The sequence below is a fragment of the Mustela lutreola genome, chromosome 3 (genome assembly GCF_030435805.1).
Source record: "Mustela lutreola isolate mMusLut2 chromosome 3, mMusLut2.pri, whole genome shotgun sequence".
NCBI classification, from domain to species: Eukaryota; Metazoa; Chordata; class Mammalia; order Carnivora; family Mustelidae; genus Mustela; species Mustela lutreola.
In genome coordinates, this window is record NC_081292.1 from 33693794 (window position 1) to 33714292 (window position 20499).

General features: G+C 32.2%; 1 protein-coding gene across 49 annotated transcripts in view; it reads right to left on the bottom strand.

The window, feature by feature from the left end:
* RIMS2 (regulating synaptic membrane exocytosis 2) overlaps positions 1–20499 on the bottom strand; it is a 603997-nt gene that overhangs the window by 168938 nt on the left and 414560 nt on the right. For 22 of the 49 annotated variants that reach the window (XM_059165830.1, XM_059165827.1, XM_059165815.1 and 19 more), the window contains one exon: positions 5108–5140. The exons of 24 other annotated variants lie outside the window; for them this stretch is intronic. In XM_059165830.1, coding sequence (XP_059021813.1) covers positions 5108–5140 — 33 coding nt within the window. The remainder of the gene's footprint in view (positions 1–5107; positions 5141–20499) is intronic. 3 more of the 49 variants (XM_059165818.1, XM_059165814.1, XM_059165851.1) reach the window with 1 other exon arrangement.

Below are 20499 nucleotides of genomic sequence, written 5' to 3' on the forward strand. Positions count from 1 at the left end.
GTATTTTTATCAAGAAGTGTTTAAAGTCTATTCAATTTGAATTGCTAAGCTTTGCAAATTAACATTAGTGCCTGGCAGACCAATGGACCAGTCTGAAATAGAAATTTTTAAATATATTTTCCAAAACTCTTGATGTAGCAGAGAACCAACTATAACAAAGTAACAACTAGTTAACATCATAATGTAATAATTGGTATTATAATATAGTAATTTACCTAAGGAATTAGTAAGAAATACGGCTGACAAAACATCTTTTGTTTTTGAGAAATCTTCTTAGGAGTAAAATATATATTACATAAGCACTAAGATTGCTAGATGCTCTAGACCAGGTCTAGAAGTAATTCTGAAAATTTATGTAGTTAAAACTTGAATTCAAAAACGTGAGCAGATGTTATCTCATGGAACATACCAAACTGTATTTTTAAAATCCTTTCTGCATCATTAGCTTTCTGTCAAATGGTCTCTAAGATCTGTTTAACAATTATCTAAAAAAAAAAAAATACATTTGTCATATGAAATTTCTTAAGAGTAAGAAGAAAAGTGTAAACCCTCATAAAACTCACTACTCATTTAGAAGAAACTCAGTTATTATTTGCAAGGGGTAAAATTAGTGTTTTGGTTTTTTTTCTGCTTTAAAATGTGTGATCAAATGCCATTCCTTCATTTAGGGTGTAGAACTATGTTGCAATGACTATACTTGGAACTATTAACAGAAACGAAGGTCCTTTGTGGTGTAAAATGTAAAATATACACGTCAACTTAATTGTCAGTAAAATGATTAGCTTTAAGAAGTTATTTTCCCATCACAATTTGGCTCCAAGTATGAAGAGGTCGTGTTTGATACAGAGAAATAACCAACTTACATATTCATTAGAGATATGATGATAGTTTAAAAAAGATATGATTTTATTGGTCAGTCTCCAGTCAGTTTCTGAAAAGCTTTAACTTCATCTAACTTTTATCAAACAGTTGGAAATCCATTCTGAATTGCTTGTCACAAAATTTGCTGTTTTCTAAAATTACCTCCTTTTTCCTGAAGCTCTTCTTACTACCTACTCTATCATTCTCTCCTTACTCCTTTGGAATGGAATGCATTAGTTTTCATTTATCTCTAGGCTTTGGAGAGTTTGTAGAATCCTAAACTCAGTGCTAGGTAATAAGATCAAATTCCCGCTGAGCGTTGGGCGTCTACAACTAGAACTGAGAAAGCTCATTCTAGCTTCCTCCCGCCGGAAGGAAAGTGAAGTGTTGTTGATCCATAGCTACAACTACAGCTTTAGAGTATCCACTAAGAAAGACTTCAAATTATGTTTAGGTAAAAATGAAAAGTAATTTGGGACCTGATATTTGAACACAAAAAAATCACTTTTCTCCGTATTTTAACCATTCCACGTATGTCCTAGACAGCACTGACTTTTCTTAAGAAAAGTTGCTTCTCCTCTCCCGAATTTTCAACCCCCTCGACTAAGTACTTTCCTTTTATGCCCATCATGGAGATTCCTTTGTTCAATCAGTTGGAATTCCCCGCCCCCCCCCCCCCAAAGCTAAACTTACATTCTTTATTTTTCTCTCCTACCACATTCAATACTTGATTCTTTCCTTATCCTAGCATCTGTTCTTTTCTAACATTTTCTGATCTGGAGCCTCAGCTGCACGTGCCCTGAGCTTCCTTCTCTAATTCTTCCCACATTCCTTCCCATGTCTTCATCTTTTCTACTATGAATTCTGAAGCCCCATTGCTTTTACTGAAATCTGATGCATTATCAACCTCATTTTGGAGCGTTCATCTCACCTGTTACCCTGAATGGAAAGTTGACCCTTCCACAAGAACACTACCTCTGCCAGAAGCATTTTGAGGAGAAACTGCTTGAAATCCTATACTCTAAGTAATATGGAATCCCAGAAGTGGCATCAGCATTCTTCTAGATCTGCACTGCTGCTTCCACATGCTTACTTAGCTAATTTCATATAAAATCGACTCACTTGATGTTTATACCATTGTACTTCCTTGCTGCTATCCTCTTCCTGGGCAATTTCCTTCACCCATTTCCCATCAAACTTAGGCCATCAGTGACTTCAATGCCTATATAAAAATGCTACATCAAAATTTGTTACTTTCCTTCCTTTTCGAAACTGTCACCCACGTTCCACTTTAGACTTTCACTCCCAGAACAAAACCCTGTAGCTTTATACCACTCGGGATTGTCTAACATCTGAAAACTCCAAGCATCATTAAATCAGTCTCTGAAAATAACCTTCTCCATTTGCCTCCATTAGCCTTGAATATTTCCACAAATTCCAGTTCTTTTATTGAACCCCTTCTCTTCCAGTTCATGGAAAACTTTGCATCTGAACACAATTTAACAAGACCGCATGATCTCACATGATGAGCGACTTCCCTAATCTATCTTGTACATCACTTTATTTTTTCTCTCAAGATTTTATTTATTTATTAGGAAGAGAGAGCGCGCGCACAAGCAGGGTGAAGGGCAGAGGGAGAACATGTGGAACTCAATGCCTGGGACACCAGGATCACAACCTGAGTGGAAGGCAGATGCTAAACCAACTGAGCCACCCAGGCACTCTAGGAGATCACTTTCAATATCTGACTTGCCAGCCCCCATCCAACATCTTCATCCTCTTTTTCTCTCTATGGTAACTGCTCACAAACTTCCAACAATTTATCTGAAGTGTGCTAATGAGTCAATCACACATTAGAGAACCAAAGCTGTCACAAATTTAAGTTCCTCACTTACGCTATCCTCTTTCTATTTATCTTTGGTGAGCTTTCTTGTATTCCCCATGGTAGCTACTCTTCAATTTGTAATTTCCCCCAAGCCATTCATTCATTCACCTAGTCCACATTCATCTTCATTTCCCCCCCTTTTAGATCTGTTTTTCCTTCTCTTCCATCTGGCTCCCATTCTCCACAACTTCACTGACACTAATTAGGCAAAGATTGTTATTGGTTAGTTTTGTCACTTAACAATATTTGTTCTTCTCTTGAATTTTTCTGATGAGTATACCCTTCTGGAAACACTTCCCTTTCTTGAATTCTGTTCTTTTCTGGATATCCTACGGTCCTTCAGTATTTCTTTTCATCATGGTTTTCTGGCTCTTGTTCTTTTATCCACTCCTTAAATGTAAATAAATATTGGTAATCCCAGAAATGTGATTTTTGGTTCTCTTCTTAATCTTCATATGCTTCTGACAATTCCATTCATTCTAATGGAATCAGTTAAGGGATGATACTCTATTCTATGTCTCCAGCCCAGACTTCTCTGAGTTTCCACAGCCATACCTTCAATCACTTCTATTAGATAGCTGTATCTTAATATTTCAAAAGAATGTCAAACTCAACCCACCCTCAAACTGAATTCTTTTATTTTTTTCCCCAAAACTTGTTCATTCCTTATCCTGACAAAATAGGCCACCATCTATCCAAACATTTCCGTCACCTGAAATTATCTTATTCCCTCCTTTTCTTGCATCAACATTTCCGTTACCTGAAATTATCTTATTCCCTCCTTTACTTGCATCAACAATATCTAATCAGTAACTAAGTCCTACAGACTCTACATCTTTTTTTTTTTTTTTAAGATTTTATTTATTTATTTGACAGAGAGAGATCACAAGTAGGCAGAGAGGCAGGCAGAGAGAGAGGAAGGGAAGCAGGCTCCCTGCTGAGCAGAGAGCCCGACGTGGGACTCGATCCCAGGACCCTGAGATCATGACCTGAGCCGAAGGCAGAGGCTTTAACCCACTGAGCCACCCAGGCGCCCCAGACTCTACATCTTTATATAACTTCTCATGTATCAATATCATATGCTACTGATACATTATGTCAGCCCATTATTATCTCTCTACTGATCTGTGCAACAGCCTCATAAATGATTTTTCTGCTTTTACTGCTCTAGCCCATTTTTTACATAGCTTTCCACAGTAATATTTCTAGGAAAAATATCTGATCTTGTTCTTTTCTTGCTTTATATGTTTCAATATCCCACATGATCTTCAGAAACACTCCCCTGCCTATTTTTGCCTAAACTTGTTTGAAGTCATTTTCCCCATATTGTTTCCTCTGCCTGAAATGTACTCTACCCAGGAGGGCAACATCTTTCTACTTTTTAATGTTCAATTCATATGTTATCTCTCCTACGAAGTCTTTCTTGAACTAATATCCATACTTTTCAGGTGGAAATGATCATACCATCCTTTATGATTCCACTGCATTCTATATACACAGATTTCTCATAGCACTGGCAATACTACTGCATTTACTTCTCAGACTCCCACTAGAAAAAGCCTGCAAAGATGGGGAGCTATTGTGTGTCCTGTTATTTCCAGCACCTAGAACAGTATCACATCACATGTGCTTAATAAATGAGTGTTGAATGAATGTTCAAGTTTCAGTTCAAGTGTTATTTCTTCCATGAAGCCTCTTCTGGCCATCTAGCTGAAACAGATTTTATTTGACTTTATATCTTTGTAGACCATATTGCTAGAATCATTCATATTGGCACATAGACACAGCATATTACCCACATATTTTAACTCCTCAGTGATAGTGAGAGCTTGTTTAGGACATGTATTAGATCTTTAATGTTCTCCAAATGTCTAGCACATTGCAGAACTCATGATAAAAATAAAGTACTTTTAGAATTATGTAAAATGAAGTTGAAAACAAAGTTGAAGTCTAAAATAATTTGAAGAATGAGTATGATTCATTTGTTAACTTAATCTCACTGACAAAATACTATATATCTTTATGTATATATGTATAAACATATATACATATACATATATTTGGATCTGGATTCAGTTACCCATTATGGAAAAATACACACACACACACACACACACACACATGCACACACATATACATATTACATTAAAAATTAATCATTTTATTTTTATCAATCTAATTGGAGTAGTTGCTGTTAAAAGTTGAATATACCACTACCTAAAATAAAAAGGCCTGCAAGATTTAACATTTTGTTATATTAGAGGAAAATGAAAAATTATGAAATGAAGAAAATGTAAAAAATTTCTAAAATAAGTTAGATACATGAAAAAATAACAAAGAAAAGCAGTAGTAGAGACAGACCTGCATGTCTTCTCCTTGTGGAGTCCACTTCTTCTGTGGCCACATCGTGTAATGGACAGACATAGACAAAGGAGATGGGTGTGAGAGGATGTACTCGAAAGGTAAAAAGTGACACTGAAGGAAAGGGCCCCAAATCATTTTGAGAAAAATCCTGTACACAGTTGTAGGGAAGATATAATAAAATACATACCACATTAAAAAAAAATTTTAAAAAGAATACAGAAGAACTGATGGAGAATTGGGTAAACTATTATGGATTAGCAGAAGCAGAAAAATAAAGTTAGTGTAGAAATAAAGAAGATTCAAAGTTTACAATTATTTATGGACCGCCAATCCTGAACACTGATGCTGAAGAAAGATACCATTAGTGAAAACAATGTTCCTTATATGACCATATTGTTCAAGACATTCCAGAGTCCCTGAAAGTCTGTAAAAATGCTTTTAGAATTTTTAATTATTATTTAAAGAAAAGAATTTAATTGAATAAACTTTTGAAAAGAACATTAAAAATAGTTCCAACACATTTCTATGCCTTTCAAGTTTCTGAAATTGATGAGTGCACACATGGGCCAATACCCAAATTACTTCACTACAGCAAAATATTACCATAAAATATTATATTATAAAATATGGAGAGTAATAACTGTAAGACTCGCTATAAAAAGGGTAGCTGGAAGATATGGCTTATTTAAATATTAAAAATCCAATGAATCTTAAATCTAGACAAATCTTATTTCTTCATATTCCCTTATAATACCTATTTATTCAGAAAATTCCTACAGACACCACATAACACATCACGGACATCTCTATTTAAATTTGCCCCTCAAAATCCAACATCTACTATAATAGGTAGAGGACACATTTTGGAAACACTTCATTCTCCTCTGCTAGTGAAGTTAGAAGACATTCTATACAGTGATTGAAAGCAGGAAATATCTGCTAAACTCAGCAATCTAGGAAAAAAATTCTTTCAAAGGTATTAGTGAGTTAGTATGACTGACACAGATAAACACTGTAATACAAAACCAAAATCTCCTATTTAATCATATAATTAGTTTTGAGTCAGGTACCATATAATTCTTAAATCAAAACACCAAATTCACTTCCGCAATGGTTATATCATAGTTTTTTGAGAGATATATGGAAAAACATATTATATCAAAATATACTTGAAATATTGATATACTGAGATTATAACTCTTAAAAGGATTCTTTCTTATAACAAATTTGTTTCTTTTCTTGAATAGTGAGAAAATGAAAAGTTTCCACCAGGAAAAGATGGCTAAGGTGACTAAAACTTGTTTTCTTAGAAAAAAGAGAAATCCTAGTATGAATTGTAGAGAACTGAAAAGGAATGACACATTTTGAAATTTAACAATGTCATTTTGATTATTGCTTGAGCACATCTCTGATCTATTCAAAATTGGACACTACATTCATCATAATTATTGTATTACAAACCAGACTGTGTTGGTAGGATTGGCCACTATTGAAAAAGCATTATCCTCCTGAAATGTACTCCATACATTAATATGATATATGACATATTTTGTTTTCCATCCCCCCCGTCTACCCACTTCTCAAAGAAGACAGAAAAATCAGAGATACATTAATAACGCAGTTTAATTCTGAATTGTATTTTATCTCATATTATTTCTCATGTGCAAAATTTTTCTACATATATATTTACAACCCTACTAAAATAATTTCCTTGCATATTAAAATGAAATTGATAAGAATTGGATAAAATGATGGCTTAGGTATATTCCTTCTCTAAGAAAAAAATTTATTATCATTACTATTATTTTTTGCAGAAAATGTAAACACAAAATAAATAAATGACGCTCTTTCTCTACTTAGCATTTTTCTGTATCTTGAATTATTTTATAATGGCATTGAGGCAATGTTCTTCATGTTATATAGATTCAAAACATTCAAAAGTCTTCTCCACTCATTCATTCATTAATCACAGAGAATAACTGAGGCATACAAAGTTCAAGTGACTTACCCAAGGTCACACAACAAGTTCAGTGGCAGAACCAGTAATAGAACAGAGGACTCCTGATTACCAGGTCAACTTTCTTTCTACTAGATCGTATATGACCCAATAAAAACACGTGAAATAAAAATTCAAGCAAAGAAAAAAACAAAAAAAATCTTCTCATGGTGGCACCTGATCTGGACAATTTATTACATAGTATAGAGTTTGAATTTCTTTTTTTAAAGGTAACTGCTTCAACTATGCAAGGAATTCACTAAAGTTTTTACTCTTGTGAGAAATATAGTAACACTTAGCACTAATAAGTTAATTTTTAATAAAATAACACAAATTTATATTACATAAAAGGACTAAAATAAAAGATCCGACAAGGATCTCACTACTAACTGAAAGTACCCATTAAATCCTCTTTCCACCCTTATATGAATATGATCCATTAATAAATGGGTCATAACCATTCTTATGTAAAAATCACTTAATTTTAACTGGCAGATAGAATATTCATTTAAACAATAAAATCTCAACAATTTAAAGTTATACCAAATATATTTTAAAAAATCTTTTGGCTTTCTTGTCTTCCTTGTTGTTAGAATTTGTATTATACATTATTTGCATTATAACAGCCTCATTTTCAAAGAAAAACTTATAGTCAGCATCATTTGAGTCGCCAGATCTTACTTAAATGGGAATAAACTGTAAGGACTTATTTCACATATACCATTGCAATGAATTACAGACTTCTGTAAATCTTGAAGAAGCTAAAAGTAACAGCCTCCACAATTCCTCTCTATTTTTCCTTTGATCATTACTATCCCACAAACATTCTACTTTTCAGTGCTGTTTTAATGGCCATTCTAATGAGAACTCTTTCTAATACTTCCTTTAACCAATAACCAGTTAAATAGTAAGAAGTTAAATATAGTAAAAGTATACCCTTGCTTTGGTATCTGTTATAATTATGGCTGAATTGTAGTTTTAGTTTTTTTTTTTTTTTAAGATTTTATTTATTTATTTGACAGAGATTACAAGTAGGCAGGCAAAAGGGTAGGGGGAAAGCAGGCTCCCTGCTGAGCAGAGAGCCTGATGCTGGGCTCCATCCCAGGACGCTGAGATCATGACCTGAGACGAAGACAGAGGCTTTAACCCACTGAGCCACCTAGGCACCCTGTAGTTTTAGTTTTATATTTAAAAAATATAAAGACTCTGCAGAGAAGATATACAGTATTTTTTTTGTTGTTCATTCCATCATAGGAGCCAAGAAAGGAGACATAAAATATTTTCATATATTATATCGAAAAAGACATTTATAAGGTATGATGAATACTTCATAAACCCCATAATATCATTTCATCATTTATGGCAAATTATTTTGGGGAAGTATTTTTAAGTTTAGGTGCATCAAGCAAAGTAATACAACATCTTTGTGTCTTCCTACCTATGTACCTACCAACTAAAGCTGCTATATTTTGGTCCTTAAAATTAGAAAAAGAACTACTGAAGATAAACAGATATATAAAATAAAACAAAGCTAAGTTTGTAATAATGTATATGATGCCAAATTTTATGCAAAATTTTGAGCAAACCAAAAATTTTCTCTTCCTAATATAATGTATTAACTATTATTAAATTTTGACTTAATACACCTCAAGTTCAAAAAGAAAGAATAATCTTCAATCAAATTAATTTTAAAAGGCATGTACATGGGCCCGTTTATCTATAAAACACAGTTTTTACCAAGTGTGTATGATATCTATTTGAAACTTGTTTACGGCTAATGTTCTTTCTCATTTATCACCATTTACAACAGACATAATGTTGGTCCTATTAGATGATTTTGTACTTAAGTAAACACAGGTCCTTCAGGAGCAAGAATTCTGTTTAAAAAGATTCCTGACTCCCAACCCAAAAAAATCCTGACAATGAAACAAAAGCCTTAATACTTTAAAAGCATACTAGAACTTTCATATAATTAAAAACTAATCATATTATGAGGGTTTTTGAAAGATCATAGTCTTAGTATGTCCCTTTGGAGCAGGAGAGATACTTTTCAGAATGAAGACTAAATAAGCAATTACTTTGTAGGAGTGTCTCAATAGTACAAAAATCAGGATGGATCTAGAATATAAAAATAAAATGTTTACCAAATTTACAGATTTTGCACTAAAACTCTCCAATGTGAAAAAATCTTGAAGAATTAGTTCCTCAACCAAGTGTCCGAGTTTCTTTTTTAAACTAATTATTACTTGCTGTAATCTTGTCATTAACCATAAAATAATTGAATGTTTACAATAACTTCTACCTATTAAAACAAGCAAGATCCAATCTTTTAAAATATTTTGTTATTTTTAAAAGCTCACTAATAAAAATGTTTTTCTTTTAAATATCTTCTTTCCTAGCTGTACTGTTCTTCACTGATTTTGTCCTTGAGGTCTGACACATAATACAATTTTAAATACAGAAGAAAAATATACTCAGAGAATGTATTGAGGGAGTTTAAAATAATTGACTTTCAAAATACATCACACTATTTATCATAAAAACAACAGTCATTGAATTACAGCTTGGCCTTATAAGCTTATCTGTATATTCAGAGGAAACTGAATCAACTTTAAATAAGCAACTAAACTCGTAAATCATGAAATTTCTCTTTATTGATAGGAAAACACAGTTATTAACAAAGAATGCTATATTTACATCTGAAGGTATCAATAGTATTTAATTCTGAAATTCCATCAATTGATTTGTCTTGCATAAAATATTTACTTTGTTTTATATCTTTTTTTAATAAAAAATAAAATTCATTTATTCTACAACAATCTGGAAATTACCAGAGTCTAATACTGACTAAGAACATAACCTTGATTCTCTTTTCTAGATTAGATGAATTAGATTAGCATTTAACTATAAGACTAATTTAGATTATCAGTTTAGATGGAAACACATTGTTTCTACGTTTAAGAAATGTCAAAGTACTCAAAAATAAAAGGAAGCAAAACTCCACAACACCAAAATAGTAAAAAAAAAAAAAAAAAAAAGCTAAGTATTAAACTCACTAACAAAATACATCTTTCAGTATTTACTTTTTCTTAAGATAATTTTGCAAAGCATAAATCCAAAAGTAGAAGAAAAAAAATCCCTACCTTCACCACAGTTACAGGTCCACAAAGAATACAATATGATAAAGTCCATGTTGGAAAAAATTAAAGGTTAATACATTAAGTAAATTATATAATGCTAATACTAAGGGCTTATGCATCAAGATGCTAGAGTATGTAGTAAAACAGAACTTGTTACCTGAATAGTTTCGATTTCCAAAATAATACATAATCATACAGTAACCCAGCAAATTGTTTCACTGCCCTTTCCCAGAAAGGCATAGACTTATTTTCCAGACAAGAAACAGCAAAGTAAGTAGTACCATCATGGTTTCAGGATAATTACAAGAAGGGTAGCTAAGTTATTATACACTTAAAAAATAATGAACCAAGGTAGATAATCCTTTTTGGAAAAGTATCAATTAATTATCAAACACATCAGAAATCATTTAAAATTATATCTCAAAGTCCATTCTGAACTATTTAAGTCCAAGATCTTTATTTGGAGAAATTGTATCAGTTCCAAAACATTCATTCAGCCTAACTAAAATTAGCATTCTCACCAGAGTTTTTTGTGGGATGAGTTTAAGTAAAATTTGAGATAAAATATTTAATATAAAATATGCTCTTTTTTTCAGATACATTTCAATTACTGTAAGAACAGATAGACTCACAGAGTGAAAATATAAAGCTCAACAGATTAAAGTTTTTCAATGTTTAATAGCAATGCATTATTATAGGCCATAGTATTCTAGTCTAGAATCAGATTGCTCATTAAAAATTAAACAATGGGTTTTTCCATACTCAAATAATCTTGACTTCTGTCAAGATTGTTTTATTAACTTTATGGTCTAAACAAAATCTAATTCACATCTAGCTGAGGAAGACGTTAGTGATTTACACTAAACACTATATGTAAACCCTGAAGTTTAAAATCATTTGTACAATACTTCTATTTTTGCTCATATCTAAGATACTAATCTGATAAGCACCATTATATTTCCCAGGAATCTTCATCTATCCCATCAATTAAGTGAGAGATACTGAAAATAAATCACCTTTCTTGCTGATAACTCCCTCAGGACAGTCAGATTTTGAAATATCAAGACTTTTCTTTAAAAGAAGCAGAAACTAGTCCATAATATTTAAAGTTCATCCAAATATTCATTAACACATTTTCTAGCCTTTTTAGTGCCATTTAGTCCTCTGGTTCTATATTCTTATGTTTAAAATAAAAATTTGAAATGACTTTTAAGTTATTAGCATACATCCTAAAAATGGTAAAATTCCCAGCTATTATTTTTGCACAGATTCTGATAAAACAGCAACAAAAAAGCAGTATACACTATTGATACACATAGCTGACTCTGCATCTCAGATTTGGGTTCAAGTCCTTATGAATTTTTCTAACACCACAAGTTTACTATAACAGTCTTCTGATGAAGAATCTTTGACAATTAATGGAAAGTGTGATCTTATATTTTAGTGAATGAAAATAATGTATTAAACATGGATTACAATCAATAGATTATTAGTATCATAGACATATTTAAATATGAAAGAGAGAATGACTCCAAACATGTCTTCAGTAAAGCCCATGCTCAAAACATAGGTAATTAGCCCCACTCACCTGATACCCCATTATTTGCCTCCCATTTTATGACTTCAAAGTTTCAATTGTTAAAAATAATCCCTACATATCCCACCTTTCTTTAAGAAACAAACAATGATATTTAGGAATACTAACATTTAACAAGTGTTTGCTGCCTTAACATACCGCATACTTACTCACGACATTTAGGGTGGGAATTTCCAGGGCCAGTTTGAATTTCCTAGTATATAGGAAAATGCACAATTGCCAAAATAGAAAAATCTATAACCATTTTAAGCCATGACGTTAAGGCACTCTAATTACATTAATTTTCCTCTCTTACACATGATGTTTATATTCAGTTAGAGGACTCAAGGTATAAAAATATATATATTCTATCTATGAGAATATACAAATTAATAATATTTAGGAGATTTTAAAAATTTTGTTTGTGAGGTTTAAGATTTTTTTTAACCAAACTTTGCATTGACTTTAATATTCAATGTAATTTATTTATATAGATCTATATGGCTATAGGCCTATTTATGTAATCAGATATCATGGCAAATAAGACAAACAATAGTTTAATGACTAAAGATAACTGATATCACACAATATTGCAAGGAAATATTTTTACAGTAATAATTTTTGTTATATAAATCATAACATAAATCATTAATTTTATACTGTTTACCTTTAAATCCCATTAAATATATTAAGATAATTATTATTTTCAAAACAAACTGTGATGCATAACTGAAAATTGAAAAAAAGGCAAGATATTTCTCTGACAACTTATATATTTAAATTCCCAATATAAATTCCTGCTTATTTTATTAAATTTCCAGAATGTGTTTAACTAAAAGAGAATTCACAGATTAAGCCACTTGGGCTATAGCATTTTTTCTTCCTCTCCAGACTTATGTAACATAATTATTTTTCTCAAAGCAACCTACTCTTCTCCTTAAAACACTATCACAATTGATAACTTAGTCATTAGTATAATCACTTTTAATTTATATATTTTTGCCAGAATGTAAGCTTTATGAGGACATTGCAGCATTAGTGTTGTTTACCCAGATAACTCAGTACCAATCACAATTTCTGGCATACAACGGATAGCAGTGAATACTCATTAATGAGTCAGTTTAAAATTAATTTAATTTAATTTATACTGATACATTTTAAAGTATAAAAGTTTCAGAGATGTAAGATGAACTGAGTCACCATATAAAAATACATTAACACTGTTACTATAGACACAGTCATTTTAATGATAATATCACTATCAGAAAGGCCATCCTAAAATTTGGAAAGAAATTTTCAACAGACTCTCATCCAATCATGGATTAAGGCTAGGACTGATTATTCAATTTATTGATTACTTCTGCCCTTTGCTCCTCTTCCTTTTACTCTTGGTTCAAATTTTTGTCTTCTACTAAGTTAATAATACCTCTCCAAAGAAGAAAAGAAAGAAGAAAATAAAATCACTTCATTTCATTTCAATTCATTTGTAAAAATAATGGACTATAGAGACTACTGAATTCACACAATATGCTATCACTCTTTGTGGTTGTTCGCAGTATCTTAGCTGCAAAAGTTGTAAAATAAGTCATTTCCAATATCTGGTATAGTGCTTTGACAGTATTATTGACTTCTGTATAGTACTTTTTAAGAAAGCAAGTAATACCTCCCCATTAAGGTACTTTAATTATATGTATTTATATTTAATTATATATTATATTTAATTATATATTGTGATCCTTTTCCAAGACGGTACTTTAATTTGCGCCAAAACAACCAAATATATAAATGACCATTTGTACTTAAATTAGTCAATTTTTCTCCTAGAAAAGTAATCTTGATAACAAAAAAAACCTTTTTTCCAAAATATGTAGAATTTGTTTTCTACACATATCTTGAAATAAAGTGTTCACCACTCTAAGTTAAATAGGGTCTACACACTATAAAGTTCACACCAAAATGAGAAAGATGAGGTACAAGCACACACATAATTAAAAAGCATGAAATGCAATGCTTAGAGTCTCATGCTTTCAGTGGTTTTCCAAACCCTGACAAACCTGGCTCAGATTGGTGTTTCTTTTTCGGCAATGGTTTGTCATCACTTATTGTACCATTCACCTTTTTCTGCTGGTCTTCCCATGTAACTTCTAGTATAAACCAAAAAACAATCATCAGAACTTATCAGAAGTAGAGACAATGTGTACAACGAGAACCTAAAGATACTTCAGAATCTAATTAGTTTTTAGATTTTTCCCCTTATGTTTTCCCACAGATTTTTATTAATAGGTAGTCAATATTTTAAATATAGGAATGTGATATTTGAATTTTCTTATAAGTTTCAAAATCCAGAGCACTAAAATTTGTTCCAGTCATCTCCAAAATTTATTTTCGATAAAATAAGTGGGGCCAAGGTATGAAGAAAATATAATTAAAATGGCTTGATAAATAAAGGTTTTTTTTAGTTGATATTTAATAATATTAATTTATTTTAGAAATAAACATTTTGCTAAACATTATGTTATTATGGTACAATAAAATGTTTATGTGGAATTAAAATACAGAGACTTCCATAAATACCAAGAGAAAATCTACAAATACATTTTAATATATGGTTAGACAAAGTGACTAATTTTTTGCTACCACATTTAGTACTTTCATTAAATGGCAGAAAAATTTATGTGCGGTGGGGTTATTTCAATGAAAACTATTAAGTTTGGTTTCACTGAATATGAGTTATCTGGCTTATCTAAAATTATCCAGAATTATTTGTAGTACTGTAAATTATGTTTGAATCCAACAAATATAATTCAGCACCTACTATAATTTGGGCATGATTAGGCACTGGGAATTTAACCACAAACAAAACAGACAAAAGTCCATGTTCTCATAAAGTTTATATTCTAGTGGGAGAAATTAGATTAAACAGGATAAACAAATAAAATGTTTTGTCACTTAGATATTGGTAAGTGCTAAGAAGACAAACATGAAGTAGGTAAGAAAGAAATAAAATGTCCAGAGGGTGACAGATGTTTGAATAGGTTAGTCATAGAGTGCCTCACAAAGAAGACAAGTTTAAGTACAGAACTTGGAAAAGTAGGGGAGTTAGCCATATGGTTATTTGGGGAGAAGGCATTACAACCAGAAGAACAACACATGCAAATGTCCTGAGGTAAGAGCATGTCTGACATATTCTAGAAAAGCACGGTGAACTCTGACTGGAGTAGGGTGGATGAAGGGGAAAGTACTAGAAGATGAGGTTAAAGAGGTAATGAAATGGGAAGTAGGGGAGTATAGATCATGTAGGGCCTTAAAAGTCGTGTATCAAAAGATTTGCTGATCACAATGTAATCTCATAGCAGCATTCATAAATACTTAAGTATACACTTGGCTGTTTTTTATCCACATATTTCTACAACTATATTATAAGTAGCTGGTTACTGTCAATGTACATTTTAATCCCCATGAAGTTTTCACTATGTCATACAATAACTAAGAGTTTTGTTAGTTATTTATTAATAGTTGGTTATTTTGTTAGTTAAGATGGTGACTTATCCACCTTTGGACATTAAATGATGAAATATTAACATTTTATAATATTAACCTAAGCAAAACATAGCTAGGGAAGTTGAAATCACTGTCAAAATGGAAAATACGCTATTCTGCAACATCAAATATAGGGGATTTGGGATACATTATTGTTTTTGATTTTTGGTTACTTACTATTTTTGTTTTTATTTACTTACACTGTTAGAATCAACTGCATTAATTGTAAGGGTTTTCCAGTTCCTAAACCTAAAATAAATGTTATTAATAATAAGATGCTTTTTTTCCTGGCCCAACATAAATCAGCTTTTGTGAAGAAACAGACTCCTTGATTTGGGAGTATGAAAGTTACATTTAGATGTATAGTTAACACCCTGATTTTCTAATTGGGTGTTAATAAATAATCTGCTAAAGATGCAATATAGGACTCTGGAATGGTAAACAATCTAGATAAAGATACTATATTTCAATCAACTGCTAGTGGGAAGAACAGTCTTAAAACCTTTAGAGAATATATAGACTTTCTAATAAATTCCCAAACTCTAGGTTAAGCCCTCTTTAGTTATAGGAAAAAACAAACTGTCTGTACCTTTAACCAAATTAATCTGATATCAAACACCAACAGACTAATTGCTCTGTTTGGGGAAAATAATAAGCTCATTAAAACAAAGTATTTCTTGATTTTTGAAAAATCTGCACTTTTGGTCATCCACCAATATAATATGAAAGATTCAACAGGATTACAGAGTTATTCCTAAAATGTGCTAAAATCCTATACATTTGTCATCTTAAGGAGTTGTTTCATCACTTGACAGTTTCTGATGTTACAAAATAGAAGACATGCTATTCTGAAGTGAGACTGAGTATGCAGAAGTCGAAATGGCTTGTTTTGAAAATGGTATAGCCTATTTGTAAATTGGCAGAAAGCCCCTTAACACATAACATGTTTAATTTTTAAACACTTTCTTTAAGTTGACAAACATTTTAGTTGAAGAGAAGTTGTTTATAGTTATTTGTCTTGCGTTGACAGACTGACATTAGCAAGTATTTGTTGAAAATTATTATATGCCAGTAACAAAAGTACTCCATAACTATCAATTTATAAATGACAGTCAATATAACAATGAAAGAAGACCTAGACCAAGGCTATCAATGGTTGATTAAAAAATGTCACAGATAGGTTATTCGACTGAGCCAGGAATGCTGGCTTCTGGAACATTTCTGCTATTAACTATGTGTACAACCTTAGCCAAGGTTCAGAGCCTCTCTGGCCTCTTATATGTTATATTTGAAGTGAGAAATTTAGTCTTGAAAATTTGAAAGGTTATTTCCATCTCTAAAATTACCGAGTTGCTCTTGCTTCTTATTATTCTAGACTAGTCAGATTTTGTAGAAGAATACCTATACCAGAGATAATGAAATTAGGACACTGAGAGTATAGATTATTTTCTAAAAGTTCTAAATGTAATTATTTAAACCCTCTGTTAAAATTCAAATGTCTACTTTAAAAGTGAATTATAGTTATAAAAAGAACAGAACTATTGACTCATTACTTCATTTATCACCCAAAAACCCATGCTGAGAGCTACCTATATCTAGTTAGCCCTCTTGGAATTATGGGCCATAGTATTAAAATGAAACTAGCAAACTAGTTTTGTATCAGGAAACTATTCAAATTGTTGGAAAACTGTTTTAGACATACTAAACAAAAATAGCAAAAATACCACTGATGGAACACCTTAAAGAGAGTCTTTTCTGTTAAAGGACTATTGTGATAATTAAAAAAAAAAAAAAAGAAAATGGTCTCCTTAATGTTAAATAATAATGAACTTAAAATTGAAATTCTAAGTATAAAGTGCTAGCATGATTCTGTACAATATACTACCCAAGATTAAAAAGTGAAAATCAAAGACGTATAATGTAATTAATCCGTAAGTATTACTTTGAAAGAATATATGTCCAAGGGTGCAGACCAGGAATCCATTCAAGTACACACAAAAAGTTTGTTCTAGAGGGATAATTTTCTCTCTTTTTTAAAAATAACACTCTAATTGAGTATTTTAAAGTTGAATTCAGTAAATTTTCAGTTGTGAATTTAATTTGTAGATTGGAAAGCTTAAAGATTGATTTAATAAATATTAGATAATATGAAGAAGGATTTTACACATGAAGACTTAACCATGAAGTGAGCATTTAGGTGACATTTAAGAAACCCAAGTCTTCAAAATAACTATTTCAACGACTTTCCATCACTCCAGGTAGCCAATCCTATAAATGTGACAATTTAAAGAGCATAAATTCTTATGTTAATAAGACTATATTTGTATAAAATATGCTTCGATTGCCTCCACACAGAGCATCATATTTAATCCTATAAGTCAAGCAGAGAGAGTCAATTATCATATGGTTTCACTTACTTGTGGAGCATAACAAATATCATGGAGGACATGGGGAATTGGAGAGGAGAAGGGAGTTGGGGGAAATTGGAAGTGGAGGTGAACCATGAGAGACTATGACTCTGAAAAACAATCTAAGGGGAATGAAGTGGTGGGGGGGGTGGGAGGTTGGGGTACCAGGTGGTGGGTATTATAGAGGGCACGGATTGCATGGAGCACTGGGTGTGGTGCAAAAATAATGAATACTGTTATGCTGAAAATAAATAAATTTAATTATAAAAAAAAATAAATGCAACCACTGGGGAAAAAAAAACAACACATAAAGGTGGTTGGTTTCTCCAGGTAAGAAAACAAAGAGCTGGTTATTAAGAGTAACTGACTAGTTCTCTAGTTTACAAACAATCTCACATTCATTACCTCATTTGATTCTCAAAGTAGCATATTGGGCATAAAAGAAAGATGGTAAGATTTCTTTTTCTCAGATGAACTTAGGTTAAGGGCCTAGTGTTGGTACATAATAAAGACAGGCCCTGAGCCAAGGCCCAAAACCTGTGCTCTTACTCTAGTCTCCTATCGCTCTCCTAAGATCACATCATTTTCAACAACAAATAGAAGATGGCTTTAGAATTATATTCAGGAAATCAGTGATGGTATGGCTTGAATAATGATTGAAGTATGCAGAAAGGTCTGAAGTAGAAGGAGTTTTTCACTAAATCTGATTAGCCAGTTGAGGCTTTGGAAATACAGAAGAAATAAAATGAGCAAAGGGGGAGAGAAAAGTAAAATAAGGAGAAATGGGCTCCGAGAAAGAAAGATTAGGAGAAGAAATTTTAAAATATTTGTGTATAAGTACTTAACTTCTACAACTGATTCATTCAGGCTTGTGGATTTGAACGAGGAAGGAAATTTTTAAAATGCATTTCTTCTTCTTCTCCTCGCTCTAGTTCAAACCCTCATAGTGGACTATTGAAAGACCTGAAATGGTCTTATGTCCTCTATCTTGTTTCTTTCAAACCATCTTCCTCACTGTCACCGAATTACTATTCCATAATACAGATGTGACTGAAGGCATATCCTGCTAAAAACTGTATGATAAATTCCTCGCTATTCTATGGTATCCCTGAATTTCTCTCATATGATTTTTGGTCAAATCGTCATTCATCTAAGTTGGCAAAGAATGCCATATTTAGGAAATATAAAATCCATTATTATCTAGATACAAATCAAACTTGGCAATTAAGACATGGGTATCTTACCTTCCTTGCCCTAGAAGCACTCACAGGAATACAGAGAGGCAGAAACACAAAGCCTGTCCACACCGTAAATGCTATCCAACCTCTAGAATGCTTACAGACACAAGTATTCATTACAGATTGTCAAAATTCCTTTACTATTTTGGGTTCCTTTGTAACCTGTTTTTTTCCCCCTCTTCTTTCTCCTTTCTTTCCTCTCTTCTTAGTCCGCAAGGTTAACTATGTTTGAAATAATGTAGGCAACTCTACATTGAGGCTCAAAGGGACAAAACATTTTTCCTTCTGTACATTTAGGAATATGATTTTTTAAAAGATTTTTTTATTTATTCATTTGACAGACAGAGGTCATAAGTAGGCAGAGAGGAAGGCAGAGAAAGAGAGAGAGGGAAGCAGGCTCCCTGCTGAGCAGAGAGCCGGATGCAGGGCTTGATCCCAGGACCCTGGGATCATGACCTGAGCCGAAGGCAGAGGCTTTAACCCACTGAGCCACCCAGGTGCCCCGGAACATGATTTTTTGATAGGTAGCATGGTAGCATTTATTTCGTCTATCATCCTGACAGTGAATGACTCACCAACAGTCAATTAGAGGTTGCATCTGCTAAGTTTCCAAAACCAAACAAAATAAACAAATAACAGTAACAACATAGATAATAAATCAGAAACAAAACCATGAGACATTAGATTTCATTAGCTACATCTCCAAAAACACTTAGTTTCTGTTAAAAAAAAAAAATTCTTATAGGATACTTGATTGTACAGAAGAGGAAACTAAGGTGCAGAGAAATTAAGAACTTTACCAGATGTCATATGCCTAGGAATAGAAATGAGCTTAGGAGCCAAGTATTGACTTCCAATGGAGTTCTCTAAACACTATAAAACTTGAAAAGTACTAATAATTTAAATAGTTTTGTTAGAGAAGAGTATTCTAAATATTTGTATATTGATTTTTATAAATGGATTAAAACCCTTAAAAATGCATTAGCATATTATATAATAACTAATGCTGCAACCTAATCTGATTTATTCCCCTGGTATTGCTTCTTATGCAAGCTATATGGTCAAGAACAGCATCTAGATGAATAATTTCCTAAAAGCTACTAAACCATATATATTGAAAAAATAGTTCAGGTTTACTTTTATAATCAGGTGTGCTTTTACTTTAAATTGAAAGTTTTCTATTCTGGAGAATGTTCCATGTGCATTAGAGAAGAATGTGTATTCTGTTGCTTTGGGATGAAATATTCTGAATATATCTGTGATGTCCATCTGGTCCAGTGTGTCGTTTAAGGCCTTTATTTCCTTGCTGATCTTTTGCTTGGATGACCTGTCCATTTCAGTGAGGGGATAGATCACATCCTCGGTTCTAAATCAGGACTCAACCGGTATCAAAAGATTGGGATCATTCCCTGCATATTTTCAGACCACAATGCTCTAAAGCTAGAACTCAACCACAAAAGGAAGTTTGGAAAGAACCCAAATACATGGAGA